The sequence below is a fragment of the Callithrix jacchus genome, chromosome 12, assembly GCF_049354715.1.
Source record: "Callithrix jacchus isolate 240 chromosome 12, calJac240_pri, whole genome shotgun sequence".
NCBI lineage: Eukaryota > Metazoa > Chordata > Mammalia > Primates > Cebidae > Callithrix > Callithrix jacchus.
Window position 1 is genome coordinate 37209151 of NC_133513.1, and position 20190 is coordinate 37229340.

Sequence of the window (20190 nt, forward strand, 5' to 3'; positions counted from 1 at the left end):
TGGGGAGGGAGGCGACAGCAGCCAGAGTGCATACAGATTGGATGGGTGAGTGTATGAGAGGTAAAGCTTGTGAAAACTCTCTTCTTTTTTAACTTTTACATTGAAGGGTACATGTGCAGGTGTGTTGTGCAGGTGCGCTCGTGTCTTTGGGGTTTGTTGTGCAGATTAGTTCATCCCAGGTATTAAGCCCAGTACCCATTAGTTACTTTTCCCGATCCTCTCCTCCTCCTACTCTCCACCTTCCGACAGGCCCTAGTGTGTGCTGCTCCTCTCTATGCGTCCATGTCTTCTCATCATCTAGCTCCCATTTATAAGTGAGAACACGCAGTGTTTGGGAAAACCCCTCCATCATGCTTCCTTTCATTCTGTGACAGAGGAAGCCAGATCACGAGCTGTGAGTTGACAAAGGAGAGGAGGAAGAAAGCTGAAGGAGAGAGAATCAAAGTGTAGAACAAGCCTCCAGGAGGAGCAGAGCAAGCACAAGGGCTGAGTAGGATCAGGCAGCTATGAAGACCTGCTGGAGGTTGGTATTATGAATTTTGAGAGTGGACAGCAAGAAAGAATTGTTTCTAAGCTCTGATCAGCTTTAGAGGTGCAGAGGCTGGGTGGACTGAGTGAGACTTGGCTGGAGAAGTTTAAACAGCAGTTTGAAGGGCGCCAGCTGCGTCCTTCATTCTAAGCCCAGGGCTCTTTCCACTCAGCTGCCAAGTCCGCAAGCACCCCTTGCCACCCCAGTCCCCTCCATTCGTAGCAAGAATAGGAGGCTTAGGGGTCCAGAGGCTTCATCTATGGCTTCACTCAGCTTTATTTCTGTTTGGTTTCATGGGCCAAGAGGTAGACACAATTCCTTATGTTCTTACCTGGAGCAGGGCAATGGCCTTGAAATCTGAGAGCAGCTAAGATGGGAACCATAGGGCTAGGCTCTTAACTTGACCAGAGGCTGCCGCCCATGGCCTGGTGCTGCCTTGCAGCCAGAAGAGTCAGCTCACTCATCAAGTGGGAGGTAACCCTGAAAGGGCATATGGAGCTTTCTTCTAGTGGGGGATGCCTAGGAGCATCCACCTGAGGACAGCTGAGGACTTAGCCATCTCCAGCTTGCTCGGCTCAGTGGATACACAGCCTGTGTGGTAGGTCCCAGCCTTCCCTGCACATACCTGGTGGCTGGGCCAGAGCTCTCCCCAGCTGACTGGTGTTCAGTCATCTCTCCACAGGTGACGCTGGGCAGGCAGGGTGGATGCTGCATGGGTCCTGTGTGCCTTATGTGGGGAGAGGGTTGGGGAGTTCCTCTGGGTCTTTGATTGATCCTAATGGGTAGCAGCAGGACTAGGGAATCTGTGTGATCTAAATCAGCATTCCTCAACCCCCAGGCTGCAGGCCAGAAGGGGCCCATGGCTTAACTGGACTGCCCAGCAGGACGTGAGGGGTGGGTGAGGGAGCATTACCACCTGAGCTCCGCCTCCTGTCAGATCAGCAAGGGCATTAGATTCTCCTAGGAGTGAGAACCCTGTTGTGAACTACGTGTGTGAGGGACTTAGGTTGTGCGCTTCTTAGGAGAACCTAACTCACGCCTGATGCTGTGAGGTGAAACAGTTTCACCCCCAAACCACACTCCCCCGACCCTGCACTGTCCGTGGAAAAACGCTTCCATGAAACTGATCCCTGTGCCAAAATGACTGGGGATCGCTCATATAAATGGTCTTTCATCAGAGCTGGCTAATTGACCTTGGTGATGATTATTTGAGTATAAAAGCAGAAATCTTCATTTTAGCTCCAAGGGGATTTACTTGGAACACAGAACCCAAGGCGGGAGTGCAGCCAGACCTCACCAGCGACCAATGCCCTCTGAGGTTCTCTAGGCCCTCCGTAGGCAGCCACAGGTTGCTTCCCTCTAGGGTGCCCTGGTCTTACATCCCTACTTCTGTCTCTGAATCTGTTTCAAGCAGTGTGTGGGGGGGCTCCCTCTGCTTCTGCCTCCTGGCGGCCCACACTCCAGAGTGCCCAGTCCTTAGTTGCGGGCACAGAGAAAGGGGGCAAAGCCCAATGCTGTTGAATCACAGCCCTGCATTCCTGTGACAGAAAATCAGATTGGCTTGCAATGCACATCTGGTGTCCACTTCATGCAATCAGCTGTGCTGAGGGGACCCCATCACCATGGGGGTCCCAGCTTTCTCCGTTGTGTTGTGCCTCCCACGAGTGATGGGAGATAGGAGGCTGAAACCCAGTGCCCTGTGCCCCCCATGCCAGGCTCCCTGTGTGAACTGACCCCTGGCTTCTAGAATAAGCCCCCTCTCCAATTCACAGGAGTACACCACCTGGGCTCTCCATGCCAGCCCTCATGGGCTCAGTAGACCACCCCTCCAAAGAATTCACTTTTCTCAGGTCTCACCTTCACCAGCGCTTTTTAAGGGAGTCCTCTCTGATGCCTATGTTAGGGGTCTTTTCTACTTTAAGCTTCCCTGATGCCTGAATGCACCATACTACATGAAAATACCCACTTGGGCCAGGTGCAGTGTCTCATGCCTATAATACCAGCACTTTGGGAGACTGAGGCAGACAGATTATGAGGTCAGGTGATCGAGACCATCCTGGTCAACATGGTGAAACTTTGTCTCTACTAAATATACAAAAATTAGCTGGGCCTGGTGGGGCGCGTCTGTAGTCCCAGCTACTTGGGAAGCTGAGGCAGGAGAATCACTTGAACCCAGGAAGCAGAGCCTGCAGTGATCTAAGATAACACCACTGCACTCCAGCCTGGGTGACAGAGCAAGCCTCCTTCCATCTCAAAAAAGAAAGAAGAAAAACACCCACTTCGTTGCACTGTAGCTGCCAGACTGCAGGCTCCGTGGAGTCAGAGTAAGCGTGTCTTGCTCCCACACTCCTGCGGTGCAGGAGTGGCATCACAGCTATTGTTGGCTGAGTAAATGAGGGCAGGGTGCAAGCATGCCAAGGCTCAGACTTTCTGATCCCAGGTCATTTTGAAGGGTCAGCCCGTTGTTAATTTCTGGTGCCAGGACAGTGGTGTGGTGTGCTGGAGATAGAGGGAATGCTACCCAGTGACTTCTCCCCATCCTTTAGCTGAGGGGCAGGCTCAGCTTCTAGGGCACTTCCTGCTGCAATGGTCTCTGTGCTGTTAAGGGGCTCAGCACAGGCAGATGTGGGTCTTATTCCAGCTCTGTGGACCCCAGGAAACAGGAGGTGGGGAGAGGGAGCAAAATGGGGAACTTTTGGGGTGGAGGGGTGGGCTTTGTCCTGTCCCTCCAAAGTTAGCTGATTCCACACACTCTCCCAGACTAATCTTCTCAACCCTTGGCAGTAATAAGCTTTGGTGTTGTAGCTGGGAGACTGGAGCTTGGAGAGATCAAGGGATGTGTCTCAAATCACAGATGGAGCAGAGAGTGAATGGTACTCAAGCCCCAGTCTACTGATCTTCACCCCTGCACAGGTCCCCTGACACCACGCGGCCCTTCCTGGCCTGCTCTAACCCTTCTCCCTTCCGCAGTTCATCTGCAACTTAGCACCCACATCATGGCCATCCCATTAAGTAACGGGGAGGTTTGGCATGGGGTGATGTGATTACATCTGGACCAATGGGGAAGAGGACTCTCCTTTCCAACAAGGTTGACTGTGGATGACACAGAATGTGCTAGAGAGTGTTAAGGGCTGACTTCTGTGAGGACCAGAGCCTGTCTGCTGGGCTCATCTCCTATGCCCTTTGGCCAAAAAAGTGCTCGCTGGCCATTTCTACATGAAAGAATTGTGTCTGGCTTCCAGCAGGGCCCCTGTGCAGAGCAGGAAACACACAGAGAGCTGGTCCTCAGCAATTGCCATCACAGCCAGACTTCTGTTGCATTCTCCCAGGACTAAGAAGTGCAGAGTGGAAGTTTCCTTCCTTACAGCTGTCAGGAAATACCTAGGACCTTTGCACAAAACCATCGCCTGTGGAGTGGAGGACAGTCTGGCCTTTCAGAAGCAATTCTAACAAAACCCAGGACTCTCAAAGAAAAGGGAGCACCTTTCCCTGCTAAGGATCAGCTGTCCAGGAAAGGCAAGTATGCCTCCAGAATTCTCATCTGTGATTAGCATGATTACAATGGCCTGTTTTCCACGAACCACTGTAGCCAGGATTCCAAAACCCTTAGGGTTGGGTGTAAGGGGAAAAAAAGGACATCCAGAGAATTCCAAATAGTAACACTAATTTCAAACTGTTGGTGGCTATGTTTGAATACAGATCTTTATTAGGAAAATTATAAGTGCATATACATTTTTTCATTGGTATGTCTTCAAAGTAGAAATTGTTATTTCTCCAAGAATTGTTTCTTATTTATTTATTTTTAAAGCACACTGCATATAGGAATCGGCCTTCTCCTGGACCATTTTCACATTATCTGGGAGATGCAATGGAAACAATACAAAATACAGTATTCATCACATTTAACACTGAACCTTTTATTGCTCAGAGACCGAGAGTCCAGCGAGGTTGCAAAATAACACATTTTCAACATGGTTTTGTCACCTTGGCCATGTCAGTGGTCTGCTTAGGGAATTTGGAGGTTTCTAGAGAGCATTTCCCAGAAATGGGGCTCCTTCAGAACAGGTCAGGGAAGCTCTGTAGAAGGATCAGAGCACTCAAATTCTCATCCTGCTGGAAAAGGGTGTAGCACTTGGGAAAGGCAATCAACTCCCAGTCAGGGAGCCCATGGTGATAATGACAGAAGATCACACCACGAAAGGATCAGATAAGATCCAAGGGAAAAACAGAATATCTAAGGCTGGGGGTTGGGTGGGGGGCTGCAACCTTGGCTATTTAGCCCCTCTGCTCAAAGCTGAACCTTTTTTCTCAGCAGGTAATCTCAAATAACAAGCAGAGGGCTCTCCGGGGCTTCCTCGCTGGCATCTCAGTGCCCGGCCAGAGGGGGACACACAACAGCACAAACACATGGCACAGACTCGATCCCAACATACAGCCTGTCTGTGAGCCCCAGCCCCTTCCTCTGGGTCCTGACGCAGAGCTGGCAGCAAGGGCCTCCCTGGAGGTTACAGGGAGCCCAAGGGAATGTCAGGTAGAGGCAGAACCAGGTCCCAGAGGGACAGCTGAGCTATCCCTAGTCAACCCTTAGCTGATGCGCTTGACCAGCAATTTGAAAGTAAAAAGAGACTCAATTACAAGAGACTTTTCCCTTGCAAATGGAAGAGTGTATTTAAATGCGTATTGCTTTAGCTGGGAAGTGTCTACCAAGGAGCTGATTGTTAGTAGAGGAATTGTTATGCAAATAATGTTCCCTGCAGTTTCTACTCTTATCTATTTTCGCCCATGGAGGAGAAACAGAAATGATTCCTTCCCTGACTGTAGTCAAGATTTAGGGTCAAGTTTGTTTCCTCGGCCAAAAATTCAATGGTCTTGGTTCATGGGGGCAGGTACGTACAAGTTCTTATGTGACAGATTTTTAAATATCTTGGTTTACCTAGATAATGACTGCCCCACTGAAAACTCAATTATACTGCTATAATGGCAGGTTAATTTCAAAAGGTTTTGAAAGAGTTCTGTATCTTTATAACTAGTAAAGATCCCTCAGGCTCTATTTTTTCAATATAACATAGCTGGATTGAGGATTTTAATTTTTGTTTAAGGGACAATTTTGGTGGATGAGTTTGCTTTCTGCCATGAAGATCCAACTAGAAATATTTTTGAAAATACTTAACATGTTACTAATTACCCTACAGATGATTAAATTCAAAAGCATTTACAATTCAAGATCACGTCACTATATTACTTCCTACACGTTACATCAGTTTCCTTGTTTTGACTTCCTTGTTTTCCACTTTCTTCATTAACTGTTTTTTTAAACTGTGGAAAAGTATTAGTAAGACTGAATGAAAAACGTAACCAAAAAACCCTCAAGTGCTTGCCTTTGTCAAAAGCGAACATTTTAAGTGGTTTCCTGCAGCTCTACTGACTGCCCTCAGTGGAAGGGGAGCACTCCAGAAGTCTGGGGGGTTGACTTACTCTTCACATCGCACATGGTTCTTTTACAGGAATGTCCTGCGGGAAAGGCTGGAAGCACAGGTGACATGCAGCAGCAGAGAGGGCCCAGGGAGGAAGGCAGGAGATGACGGTGTTGCCAAATGGTGAAGAAGATGAGGTTAGATGTGAATTGGGAGGAAATCTTCATGGGTTTTAAAAACCAAAAAACAAGTTGCAAATGCTTGTTTTCCTCAAGCAGTGCTGGGCTTGGCCCCAGTTTGAAGGTACTGACAAGTGAGGGAGCACTGAGGGGCAGCCATCCTCTGGGGTCAACTCTGGCGCACACTGAATTCCCTTGGGCTCTGCCCATGGACCCACTATGGCTTTGTCATCTGTGGGGGAACCAAGGCAGTTCACCCCAAAGGACCATGGCTCCGATCAGGACCACACTCAAAGGGACCAAGGGGCATCACCTTGCTCAACAGCTGCATAGGGGGAACAGTTCATGCACCAAGACATTGTTCACGGAGGATGCTGGCTTTGAACAAAAACACAGGATTGGACAATGGACAATATTCCAAACAAGACACACATGTGCACAGTGTTTTCAGGTAACACAAGACATTTTCATTTCCTGCTTGGTGCACAGTTTACATGAAAGCTTTGGTCCTGAGAGTCCTTTTGCGGGGCCATGGAGACAGTCTTGGACATACATGATGATGGATGAGACACAGAATGATGAGTGGAACATGGCGGATGTGGAGGTGCTCAGGATGAGGGCTGGGTCTCACTCTGCCCTAGCCTCACACTGTTGCCTCAGCTCAGGGGAGCCCTGTCACCCTCCCAGAAGAAGCAGACCTGGCTCCCATGTGGATGGAGAAGAGGGTGAACCTCATGTATGGCCCTCCACCATCCCATCCCACAGAGAACAGGCTTTGCCCAGGCTAACTGGTCCTGGCACCCCCAGGCATCCCTCCTGGTGGCTCTCTACCCTAGGGCTGACCATGCGGGCAAGGCTCTCTCAACCCAGGCTCCTGGCCTGCACAGCTCAGAGTACAAAACCCAGTAGCCCTGAGTCAGAGGAGCCGCTCCATGGAAAGACACTCTATTAAGGCAAGTACAATAATGGCCTTAGGCTAAGCTCCTATGTGTCACCAGTGATATTGGATAATCAAACTAAATGAAAAATAAATGTCATATATTTTGCTACATAACCAAATGGTGAAAATATGGCAAAGTGTGCAAAACAAAGCCCTTGGCAATGCCTGGGGCCCTGCCCTGGCAGGGGAGGCTGTGGCGGGCCCTTCCCTAACACTGGTTTCAGAGCTGGGCTCCTACTGTAAGGGTTCCTCAGGCGTCTGACCCTCTCACATCTTGAACCTCCTGTTGACAAGAACAGAGGGAAACACCATTAAGGCAGGTTCCCCCCACACCCAGCCGGCTCCAGCAGGGTGGCTGCCTGCGCAGAGACCCTGGGGCCGCTCCGTACTTCCAAGTCGCCTTCTTGGCCATGCATCTCCCTTCAGAGACCCTGGGACAGCAGAGGGGAGGGGAGTGCGAGACGCAACCAGGCTGAAGCAGAGGGACCGATGGAAAGCAGGAAGCAGAGAACTGACACGAAGCAAGCACTGGGCGTGGCAGACACACGAAGGCACAGAAAGGCCCGTCAGAACAGTCACACGACGGGGACAGGGCACACTGCTTACTTGGCAGTGGCGTGGGGCTGAGGCTCAGGATGCTGCTGCCCTGCATCTTGGCCTCAGCCCTCCCAAGAGGCACTTCCATGGCTTCCAGCAACCCCTCGCCCTCCAGGTCTCTCAGCCAGGTGCCATGCCACTGCAGGTGGCCCCAGGTGGGGCTGCTAGAGGAGGCACAGGGGTGGGTGCATGGGCTGCCAGGACCTCCCAGGAGGAACGCATGCTGGACCGAGCAGTGACCATGGTGCACCTCTCATTTGGTGCTGACAGGCATAAGCACTTCCTACTTTCAACCCACCAGGTATCCCCGTCGGGCTCTTCGCTCTTCCATGGCGACCCTGTCTTCAGCAGTGGGCGTACCACCTGCTCCCAGGAGCTTCATAAGCCACTTGTAAGCCACAGTGAGGCCCCAGGGGCCCATGCAGTCACATCAAGACATCAAGACAGGATGGACCTTGCATACGTTCTCAAGAATGCCCGCTCTCAGTCCCGGCAGACCCTGCTCCCCAGGAGTGGGATGGGTGGCAGGATTGCTTGTCACTGCAGCAAGCAGTTTGTATCCTTAGGCAGCCTTAGCTGGGCCCTCTGTTCCTAGAGGGCCAACAGCTCTTCATGCTGACTAGGACAGAGGGCCACCCCTCCCCAGGCACAGAGCCCTGCTGCATGTGGAGACTGAAGAAAGCAGGTGAGCATGGGGCCACAGATTGGCCCTCTCAGGGCGTTTCTGTCAGAGTCCCATGGACAAGAGTGACTGATAGCTTCCACGGGAAGGGCAGCAGCCCCAGGAAGCCCATCTGAGAGCCCTGTGCCTTAAGAAGTGAGGAGGGCAGGGAGACTAGGGTACCCCTGTACCCAGGGCTCAGGCCTGGGACCCCCAGTGCTGACGAGAAGAACGTGGGCCAGGAGAGTTGTCCAGAAAAAAGGGATAGCAGCGGGAAACAAAGGTCTTTGGCTGCAGCATCCTAGGATGCCTTGCCAAGGAGGAGAAGGCATGGCTGTGGTCACAGGGAGCTCATTAAAGCTCAAGGGGACACAGCGCTCCTGGATGGGGGGTGTCTGACATGCAGGGTCCTGGTGGGTTTTCTCCTGAATTCCATTTGCCTGATCATCCAACCACTTCCTCTTTCTGCATTTATCAAAATTATGACCCAGGATGGGGGCGCAGGGTGGGCAGGTGTTTATCTGAGGTGGAGGAGAGCTGAGAAATTCACGGCATCTTTTTTCAGAGCACTACTGAAATTGGGGCCTTGCTCTTCCATCCTCCCAGTCCAGATTAGACAAACTTGGCAAAAAAATCTCACACATACTTCTACAGGGGCAGGGGAGGAGGGTGCAGGAAAGTTCTAGAGCTTAAGTGGTATTTCCCATGAATGAGGACTGAGGCAGCTGTGCCCTGCAGCCGGAGCACATGCCATCATGCAGGAGGCAGGAGGGGACAGGCTGGAATCCCCAGGGATTCAGGCCTCTTGCAAAGTTCTATAGCACATCTGTCCTCCACGTGGGGGACCCGTTTAAAGACTCTAAAGATAATTGCCCAAAGAGGAGCTCCCTGAGAAGTGTTTCCACATCTGCTCTCTGAGAATGCAGCATTCCGTCTGGCTCACCCCACCCAGTCTGTAGAAACCCACTCAGGCTTGGGGGTAAAGCCACTCCCACAACCCAGGAAGGAGTGGCTGAAGAAGCCCCTTCCCAGGTGGCAGAGTGGTGGAGGGTAAGGCAATGGGCATTTGGAAAAAGCTAGGGCCTGGCCCTAAGGGCAAGTCAGTTTCCACCTGCGCCAAAGGCCATAGAAGGGTGGTACACCCACTTCCTGGCCAGTCTGCTGGGCTAGCAGACTGCCCTGAATGCTGGCCAGGTGGCCACAGCCTGGTCTTCACAGGAATGCAGACTGCAAGTGTGTGGAGCTGGTGAGCTCCCCAGCGAGCGCAGGCCTTCTAAGAGAGGGAGTGGAGGGTGGGCGGGGGGCTCAGCAACCTGAGCATTCCTGGAGATCCCAGGCTATTCTGGAGTGTCCTCAGCACACAGGCTCTGCATCACAGACCCCCATCCCCAGTGTCTGCACAACTACTTTCTTCATAACTTAGCAGACCAATAAGGGCCTTAAAAAGCACATAAATACAGGAGCCGATATGGCTGGCGGGGTGGCAGAGTGCTGCTCCCCCACGGAGGTCTGAGCCCCTGCCCAGTCTGCATGGGGGTCTGTCCTGGAGGAGGATCGAGCAAATTTACAAAGCGCCGAGAGCAAGTGCATTGCAGTCCATCTCGAGGTGGCAGATAACTAGTTTTTCCTTTTCTGGGCAGCCTTTCTCTTCTTCTGTCGCTTCTTTTTTCCTATCTTTTCTTTTTTCCCCACTTTTTCTTCTCTGCGCCCCCTTAGATAAAATTAGTAGAACCATTAATAATGTGGAAATGAACAAAAGTTCGTCTCAGTCTGCATAAGATTTAACACTGGCCCGAATACCAGTTAAACTGTGTCTTCGGTCTCAGGTGTGGAGGCCCCTGGCCAAAGCACTGGTTGTCAGTAATTCATTAAGATAAATTGGACATTTCCTTCCATTCAAACTAATTTTCAATGGGATCCTAGAACACCTTTGTGAATGGGTTACAGCGACCACCAATCTGCCAACCTGAGCCTGGTTCCTACTGGGGACAAGGAATCCATATCACAGGGTACACCCGGGGCCAGGCTGGCCATCATGGTCTTTGTTCCACTGCCCTGCCCTGCTCCCATGAGATTTTTCCTCCTTCTCAATGCAGGCCTGAACTCTCAGCTTTCTCTGAGAAATGTCTGCATTTCAAATTGAACAACATTTTGGAGGCGGAAGTCCCCAGGTTCAGACTGCCATTCAGAAGAAGAGAAAGAAGTCAGTGGTCCCACCTTCTCCTTTCTAGATGCCTGTGAACACCCCCAGGAGTGACTGCGATTGTTCTGGAGAGCAAGGGAGAGAGATGGTTAGCAGAATTTTATTAGAGCAACTGGCTCGTGACTGTCACATTAAAATGATTCAAGCTGAATGGTATTTAATGATTTATGGGGTGAGGCCACCTGTCCCTGTGAAAGCTTGATATTAACCATGGCCTGGAGTCATGGGATTTTTACATGGGAAAATGTGAAAGCTTGATATTACTAGGATTGAGTCTCTGGGGATTACATGGGGATGTTAGGAGAACCAAGGAGGAGGAGGGAAGGAAGAGGAATTAGTGAGTCAAATATTATTCTTCAGAAAACCGGCACTGCTATTTCAATTGGGTTAGAAAAAAAAAAAGATGCAAAAACTTGAACTGCAGATCTAATCTGCTCGTGAGAAAAGCCCATACACTGGGTCACACATGGACTGTGAGAAGGGGTCTCAGGCACCTGACCACAGGCAGGCTGAACTGTATAAACCAGAAACATCTATGAGCTCCATCACTAACAACTAGTAAGTTTTATTTCAGGTAAACAAATTCCCACATACAGTAGGAGGTTTATACCATGAAACAATTAGCATTTTATTGCTAGTGCATATAATGTCACATTTGATACAATTTTAGTACAAGTGAAAAAATACACTGTGGCTAACATTGAAAAGTTGCAAACACATTTATATATCATATATATTTCTTTACAAATTGCCAGTAGTTTGATATAATAGAGAAGTGTGAACTACTGACATTCGTATGGCTCCACTTCAAATATATGAATTGTTTGACTATAAATATATTCTGAAATACATTTGTATTCTAAAGAAACGTAAAAAAAAGTGCACAAAAATATATATAAAAAAATGCCTTGCAAAAAGTTACAAATACCACCAGGACCATCTGTGGATCGCATTTATGCATGGAAATGTCATCTTGCCAACAGTTCTGACTGGAACCTGAAACCCTGCTGTGGCTTCAGGAGTGGGTAGTGGCAAGATGCTGGTTTATTCACTCATTTTTTTCACTTCTGATTTCAGAAACCTCAGAGTTTGTAGTGCCTCCATGGCATATGTAGGCTTCAGAGGCAATCACAAAACCAAATTGCTCAAAGTGAGCCCTCTGATTTAAAACTGCATTTCATTCTGCAGAGGCTTGTCTTTTGTGGGTAAGCAGGGGGACTATCACATGTCCCCAGGAGAGGGCCAGCTCCATTCTGGAGGAGGCCAAAGACGGATCTCACAGAGGGCCCAAGCTGGCAGGGGTAGGCCCTGGGAAGAGGAATGCAGGGCACGAGCCCCAGCTACACCCTCCTCCGGGCCGGTGCGGCGCTGATCAGGCTACAGAAATGAGAAGCAGAAGCGGGATTAAGCATGCTCTTGGAGGTAGGGAGAGGGTGGGAATGGTTGGGAGAGGGGTCTCTGAGCACAGTCCCAGTGACAGTGGCTTCTACATGGAGCCCACATAGACAATCGCTGAAGTTGAAAGAGGAGGTGAAGGTGGTGACAGAGCTCAGCCCTGGTCGGTATCTGAGTACCACAGGGGCCTTCCTCTTGGGAGGGGTACCACTGTGGGAGCCTCCCCAGCATTTGGAGGAAGGACACTTTTTCCAGCTCCCTGCTGAGCTGCCACCTGACTGTGCCCAGACTCCCCAGGGGAGCAGAGGAGAAGCTCCAAAACAAGCCAAATACAGATCTTGAAGTAATCGTTGATTTAAAAAATGAGAATGAGAATGATGATGATTGTGATGATCATGAAGGAACTGACTGCTGGGAAATACTGTGGATAATACAATTTCTTAGAAAAGCCCCAGTAATAAAAGCTCCAATGTGCATGGGTACGGGGCATGGATGAATACAAGCTGCGATATCGTACCGTATGCTATAAATGCAGTGTCTAAGTGCTGGCAAACCTCAGGCTCGATCCCAGAACAACATGCCCACCCCACACACACACCGGGTCCTCATGAACCAGGGCCCCTCCCCCACATCTTTGCCCTTTCATCTCTCACAAGGTTTTAGCTTTCCTCAAGTGGGTCTAGCAGAAAGTCCTTTTTGGCTGTTGTGCTTACTTGTTTAAAGCTTTCTCCAGGTACTCCTGAATCCACTTTAGCTTCGGGTCAATGCACACTTGTCTGTTGTTGTTCTTCAGCCGTGCCCTGCAGAAACAGAACGGCGATAGTGTGCAGCTGCACCGGAGGAAGGGGCGGCTGCGACGTGCGGGTCCGCAGCCCCAACACCCATCCCGGGCCCTCACTGGCGCCCTGTGCTCCACTTGGCATGCTCAGGCTCCAGAGGTGCTCGGTGTGCTGGGGAATGCTCGGCGCTGGCAGCGCAGGAAGTTCCATGGCAGAGACATGGAAATGTGAACAGAAGCCTTTCCGGGGCAGTGCAGGGGGAATTCATGGAAGCCAGCATTTGAGCTGCCTTTGAAAGATAAGTAGGAGCTTGGAGAGTAAATGAAGGGGAAGGGAAAAGCAGGAGCAAATATGCCAGGGAGGTCATCAGAGCACACAGAGGACACTGAAGAAGCGGGGACAGGATGCTCTAGGCACCTGTGGAGGAGAGAATGGAGAGCAACAGAGCAGAGGTTTATTCGGATGGGTCATCTTGACCGATGTCATCTTGACACAGGCGGATTTAAAAATGGGCGTGAGAAAGCCTGGAGGCAGGAGGCCTGCCAGAAGTTATGGCAGTCTGCCGAGAGGGTGACCAGCCAGGGAGGGGCGGGGCAGTGCAGGTGGCTTAGCAGAAAATAGTTTCTAGAAAGATTTTACAAGTTCACTGAATGTTTCTTGATCTCATTTGTTTTTTAAAAGTTCACATTTTTAAAAGTGTCCCTACACAAAAATTCCTGTGGAGAGCCTGGATTCATCTTTCTGGATCCCTCGCCCCAATGCCCTAGGTGCCAGGCAATCTCACAAAACTCAAAAACGCCCCTGCCCAGCCACTTAAGGGTCTCTGAGGACAGCTAAGCCCCAGTACAGTGGTTCAGGGGCACCCAGGGAGTCTTCAAGCAGCCTGTACATTAGGTGAAGGAGGTGTGCACTCAGCTCCCCACCCCTGCGTGGGTGTGGCTTGGAGCAGCACACATTGGGGTGCAAATGTGGGCCCTGCCACTTGTCAATTTAGTGTCTGCTCAGACCTGAGAATTGTGTTTGGCATCTTCAACTTCAAAGTGCCTTTCCAGGCCAGCAGACCAGCATGATGGGAGCTGTAAAGCAGGTCCATGCTAGCTAAATTCAGTATCTTTAAAATACTCTTCACAAGACATAGAGTCTTACGTTGCAGGCAAAGTACTAAAAAGACATTAATTAGTCTTCTAGGGCCCTAAAACATACAGTAAATAACAAACGCATTCAAGACACCAGAGGCTTAAATCAAAACTGAAAATAGTCTTCTAAAATCAAAACTGAAAATAGTTGTGTTTTGGATGGAAAAGTCTTTGGGAAGTTATAGCTTTGGTTCCAACTCTGTGTCCCCACCCCATTTTTAGAACTAGGACTTTTGAGCAATCAAATCCTCTCCAGGAGACTCCCTGAGCCCTCACCTCCCGGTGTTCAGACACAGGACCTCTTAGAATGAGAGGGCCAAGCTATTGGATTTCCAGCACATGGCTTTCTTCCTGCACTTCTCCCAGTCTTCTGTACCCAGCTGAAATCTGTCTTGTGGATGTGTGATTTTGGTCGTTCTTGTTTCCCAGATGAACGAAATCAAATGTTAGCGGCTGCCATCCACATCAAATAACACCAAAACCTCATATGCTGTACTTGAGAAAATGCAGGTAAGTGAGCTGAAAATGTTGAAGTTTCACTCAATGGTTAAAGAGGACTTAAACTGAACTTGGGTCTTGTGAGTTAATGTAGAGCATAAGATCCCCAAAACTGGCAAGATAGATATTACTGTTACTAGTTAAGGACTAGCTAGTTTACTAGGCTTCAGCCAAAACCTTGGTGAAGCCATAGTTTCTCCGGCATCCAGCAGTGCTGTGCTGAAGAATGGAGGTTTAGAAAGAAAAGAGAACTACTATGGGCACAGCAGGGTGCCCAGATCAAGGGCAGCTTTTAAAACTCATGCCTGGGGTCATACTAAAAGTCCTCATGGGAAGAATAGCTGCCACTAATGATGCCAAGTTCAAGACTGGACCCTTGGCTTACATCACTTCTACACCATTAACAAGAATCGAGTTAGATGTTACTATGTTCATTAGATGCAATATCCCTAGGGGATGACATTCAAGACTTACACAATCTGAAGGGCACAGTTTGGAGTGTTGAGAATTTTGAGATGCTTGACATTGGCTCTGGCAACATGGCTTTCAAAGAATCGGCATGGGCATCTGTAGCTCAGGCTGACGGGCTTCCCTAGAACGGGTAAGGAGAACAAAGCAATTTACTACCCTGGAGATTTTGGTCACGTGTGTCTGGGTCTACAGCAGTTGGTACAGCAATGAAGGATCAAAAGACCGCATCACTGGGGTGAGTTTCAGGTTACGGGTGCATTCTGGGAAAGGCTATCTCCTCAGGCAGCACAGTGAGTTCTGGCTGAGCTCAGGCTCAGCTTCTACAAGACAAGGAGACCAAAAGGCCTGGGGAGAGCCGGACCCTAAGAGGGTAAGGGGATTAAATTAGAAGCCACCTGATAGCAATTATAGGAGATAATGGTTTCGGTCCAAGGTACTGAGATTCCCAGTTACTCTTTATCAAATACATTGCTCAAGGGAAAACTGAGAAAGATCTCTCTACTCAGGGAAAAGGAAGGGGGACCAAGAGGCTCCAGGCTCCCTGGCCTCTCTCCTCTGGCACTGGCCTCTTAGCCAGGAAGCACAGTAGCATTCAGGAATGCTGCCCTCCGCCCCGCCCCCCACCCCCCTTCACATTCACCTTAAGCCCTGGAAAGCACAAAAGAATCCTGGCTGGCTTCCTACCTGCGAGTCCCCTGAGAGCCCCTGGAGAGCAGGCCTAGGGCCCACCACTTCCCTCAAGGCTTGGAGATTAGTGGAGCTGGAATCAAATGTGGTTTTCATTGCCTGGGCAGGGATGCTGTAGCCTCAGGAATTGTATTAAGATCTTTGCAAAATCACCAATTTACAAAATGCCATAATTGACACTCATTAGTGTAAATTAGCAAGGGGCTCCTGCAGAACTCACCACTCACCCTTCAAATCTAGAATTGCAAGCCCTGGAGGGCTGGAATTTGTGTGTGCTTTTTGTTTTCTAGGTTTTTTTCCCTTGCAGATTTTATCCAAGCCCCATTTAATATTCCAAATTATTTGAATTTGTGGATCCTTTCATCAGAGTGTCAATGTAGGTCTGAGAACATTTAGTCCAGAGATTTTTTTTAAGTTTGCTGTTTACAGAGTTCTGAGAGGTCTCTGTGATTCTGAAGTTCTGAACGTTTGGGAAAGAACGCTGGAGAAGTAGGAGGAAATATTGAGGGGCTCATTTTGTTTTTTTCTACATGCTGCAATCAATTGAGGGATGATGTGGCCTAGGAACAGTAGTGTGTATTTAGCCACCAAGTTGGATCAAAAGCAGACCAGCTGTCCCCCTATCTCCTTGCTCCCAGGACCAAATGCAACTCCCTGAAAACCAGGAGAAAGGGGGGCATCAGGGTGCTGGTGACTCATGGTACTGGAGAGACCCGGAACAGCCTTCACGTTTATACCTGATCTAACTCCAGAAAGGCACCTCTGGGGCCAGCTTCCTGCAACTGCCCTGGGACCCTGCAGGGGAAGTCAGCACTGCACTGTAACCAGATCACCTGGGAAAGCTATCCCAGGGCCAGGGCCCGGAAGCTAAACTCTCCTCTGAGTGTTGTGCCTCCAGGTTTCCCTGGATTTCTTTTGGGCCCTTCTGAGCTGAGGGAGGGGGTGGGTTGGGGGTGGAGCAGGAGAATAGGAGCCCGGTAGTGAGGCACAAGCCCCCACCCTGAGCTACGGTGAGCTGGAACGTATGCAGCCAAGTGCAAGTGCTGCAGCCACCCCCGCTGGGGTGGCTCTCCAGTGCCCAGAAGAGAGAAGCTCCTCTGGCCCCCATAACCAAGCAGTGGTGATCAGGCCAGAAATCAGAGCCTATTCGGAGCTCAACACACAGGCCCTCACTCCTCTCCCCCTCCACCTCCTGGGATTATCCATTTCCTTCAAAAGCAATTCTTGTTTCTACTCCCAGAACCTAAGGCCAGGCTGTCAAGCAACAAATTGCAACAGGTCTTTTTAAAGTGACAGAGCACCCAGGTGTGCTTACCAAGAGAAGCGGGCTTCGTGAGGACCTCTCGTGCTCTTTCCTCCAGCTTTTTGTCAGTAAGACTAACTTTCCCAACTGTCTGAATGTAACTCCGTGTACGGGGAAGAGTCTTGACTGGCTTAGATGGTACCCGGGATTTGGGACCCGGTGAGCTCTACTCCAGGAGTTTTCACAAAATCTAATGCAGAGACAGGAACCCAGCTGGCCCCTCCAAGCAGACTTGGGAAGGGGACCCACCCTGAGTTTAACGCCGGGAAGCCCAGGACCCAACTGCCTGATGGAGGTCAACCAATGAGGGAGGGGCAGGACCCCTGGCCGAGCTCTCTCTGTAGTGTAGCTTGGGGACTAAGTGTGGGGCCAGAGGGCACACAGGCACTGCGAGGTGAGAAAAAAAAAAATGCATTCTGGCGACGTGTGCAAGGAGAAGCAGACCTGCCTGGAGCCCAGGCTCCTGCCCTGGTTACTTGGCTGCCAATGGGGCAACTCTGAGAGCCACGCCACCCTTCCCAGGCCGGGAGGAGTCTGGGATGCAGCCCACGTCTCTGTGCTTCCCCCAGGTCAGCTGCAACCATAACTCAAGAACCGGTTTCCCTCATTCCAATCCTCTCTCCAGCCCTCTAGGAGAGGGGGCAGCACTATTTCCCAGGGTGGTACACTGTGACACCTCCACCCTCACTCCACCACTCAGTAAATAACCACCCAAACCAGACCCCTTATAGGAACAGAAGAATATCCAGCAATCAAAACTAGAAACATGTCCCATGACTTGGGGGATCTGTGGGGAGACACTGACTCAGGGACTTTTTGAAAACGACAAACATTCCCAGTTGCCTTCAATCTGTGTCCTTAACACCTCTCAGCCAGTCCGTCACGAACCCGGGAGGCCCAGCCTCACCTGCCCGGCTCAGCCGTGCCGGCCCTACTCGCACCAGCGCGCAGTCCACCGCCCGGGGGGACGCCGGAGCCGCGTCTGCAGGAACCCAACGGAGGGATCGGATCCGGGCGAGCTGGTGCCGCACAGCCCGCGGCTGCAAGAGCACCCAGGGTGTCCTCCAACTCTTTGCAGGAAACTTCACAGCCAAAAACGCGCAGCGACCTGAGCCACAGGGTTTTGTTTTCTGTGTTCAGAGGCAAGTTTATTTTGGTTTACAGCGGTGTCCTGTGACAGCGCAGCGAGTTTCTCTTCAGCCAAAGAAAAGAACAGAAGCCCTCTCCCAGTGAAACGGGACACCACGGTTCCCAGTGGCCCAGGGCCTTGGAGATAGAAGTTGCTGAAGCTCTCGGTTGGCTGGTGACAAAAGTGCCAGTCTGCAGGTGTGTTTGGGGAGGTGAGGAGGGGGCGTGCGAGGCCCAGAGGGCCCCTGGGCCTCCCACAGGAGAAACCGAGAAGAGGCAGGGAGGCAGCGGCTGGACGCGCGCCCAGGTCCGCGTCGCTGCGGACCGCGGAGCTGTGCAGAAGCGCGGCCTGGCGAGTGGCACAAGCCCGACAGCTGCGCCGCGCCGCGCCGCCCGCCCGCCTGCGCCTGGCCCAGAGCCCCACAAGAGTGCGAGGAGAGGATCGGCTTCGCGTGGAGCAGAGGCCGCGCGGCTGCATCGGACCTCACAGCCTCAGGTCTCGGCGTGAGACGAACTTTGCAAAGCGCTCACTCGCCAGGCACCGCCGGACCTCCAGCACTGTGCGCAGCGGGACCTCGGAGCCCATGCGCCGCTGGAAACGGAGCCCGGCGCGGGAAGACACTGGCTGGGGGGTCGTGGGGCAGGGATTTGGGATCCGCGGCTCCGCACCCCCGCACCTTCCCGCGCCGGCCCCGAACGCTCCCTCGGGGCGTTCCTGCCTAGTTGTCTCTCCTGACCTCTGCAGCCCGCTTGAGGTCGGGCGACCCTCTCTGCGGGTCACAAAACCTCGGCGCAAAAGTGGGGCTTTGGAGGCGGCACCATGCCGGAGCGCCCCGCGAGGCGGACTCCCTCTACCCCCACTGTGCCGGGCGGCGCAAACTGCGGGCACAGGCAGAGGAGCCGCGGCCCCGCGCGGGGCGGGAGCGGGAGCCGGAGCCCAGAGCCTCGCTAGGGCCTCCCAGCCGAGCGCACTCACCGTCGCTGAGGCAGAGCGCGGTCAGCACGAGGGCCAGTACGACCAAGACCTTGGCATTCATGGCGCTGGCGGGCGGACAGAGGAGCGCGAGACGCGGGCCGGACGCGGAGCGGGCGCTGTGGCTGATGGAGAGTGAAAGTGCGGCGGCGGGAGGCGCTTGCCGGGTGCTTTAGAGCCAGGCGGGGCGGGGCGCACTGCGAGGGGCGGGCCCGGAGCGGAGTCCTGGTTTGGGCCAGGGTATCTGAAGCGCGTCCCCCTCGGCGGCGCCCCCCGCCCTTCCTCTGCGCCCGCTGTGCTTCGGGGCTGCGGTGCGCTGCGGCCTTTGACCTTCTCCGGCCCCACTGGGACCCGGACCTCGGGGCCAGTCTGCAGTGAGTGGGCCCTGCACCGCGGGCCCGGGTGATGCCGGCTGGGGGGCCGCTTATTGTCCCTGTGACAGGGCCTCGCTGGAGAGACTGAGGCCCTTAAGCAGAAAGTGAGGCACGCGTGGAAAGCTGCAGGACCGGGCCTTTCGATGGCGGGAACTGAATGAGAACCAATGAAAAGTAAACAAGTTGATCCAGGGGCTGAGGGCTTGCTGCTGGCGGTGGCGGCCCAAGGCAGCCAAGGGGGTCCTGCTTTCTGTGTGTGGGGGCTCAGGCTCGCCCCCCGCCCGGCTCTAGGCAGAGTTCGGTCCAAGGAAAGGAGACCGGTCTTTGCATTCAGCGTGGCTCGGACTCCACGCCCACGGCGCCACCAGCCTATCCTCAGTTTCCTCGCCTGTACAGACAAAGCAGAAGGCACCAGCAGTCCTCAGTAAATGCGAATGTAGCCTTTGTTCCTCCGTCCTCTCAACTGTGAAATGGGCTGATCACAGGCCCAACCCGCGGAGTGGGACTGGGGGATTCAATGAGACCGGCTCCAGGCCTGGAAGCCCTCTGCATCGTGTCTGACAAGAAGTACTCAATAAATGGTCAATAAATGGAAGCTGAGAATAAGTCTTTTAAACCTATTTCCTGCCTGACCCAAGAAAAGTTCATCGAGACCCAAAGAGTTGAGAGAAAAACTCCCCCGCCCCGACCTCCGCCTCCTAGGACAGTGTTCCTGGCGTCTGCCTTTTGGGCCCTGAAAACTCTTCCCACGGAGCTGTTTGTCCGCGGTGCTCAGCCCTCCGGACACCCCCCGGACATCCCAGATGGCCCCAGTCCTGCAGCGAAAGGAGGGTGCGGGCCGGCACCCAGGAGGGGCGGGGGGGTGAAGACAACGCCCCTCTGTGCCTCACTTTGTGACCGTGGGCAGCCCTGGCCACCTCTCC

General features: G+C 52.1%; 1 protein-coding gene and 1 pseudogene across 4 annotated transcripts; both read right to left on the bottom strand.

Moving 5' to 3' along the window:
* Positions 1-4213: 4213 nt before the first annotated feature.
* Positions 4214-19041, bottom strand: LOC100402880 (stromal cell-derived factor 1). 4 transcript variants are annotated; one of them, XM_009009522.5, is made up of 4 exons: positions 18897-19041; positions 14806-14923; positions 12632-12718; positions 4214-7345 (listed from the first exon to the last, which is right to left on the bottom strand). In XM_009009522.5, exons 1-4 carry the CDS (start codon positions 18955-18957, stop codon positions 7330-7332), a joined length of 282 nt encoding a protein of 93 aa, XP_009007770.1. In that variant the 5' UTR covers positions 18958-19041; the 3' UTR covers positions 4214-7329. The 4 variants fall into 4 exon arrangements, with proteins under 4 accessions (XP_009007770.1, XP_009007767.2, XP_009007768.1 ...); XM_009009519.5 differs by having other exon boundaries at positions 4214-10031; XM_009009520.5 differs by lacking the exon at positions 4214-7345 and adding an exon at positions 10402-10588.
* On the bottom strand, positions 17568-18771 carry LOC144578528 (uncharacterized; annotated as a pseudogene).
* Positions 19042-20190: the final 1149 nt, after the last annotated feature.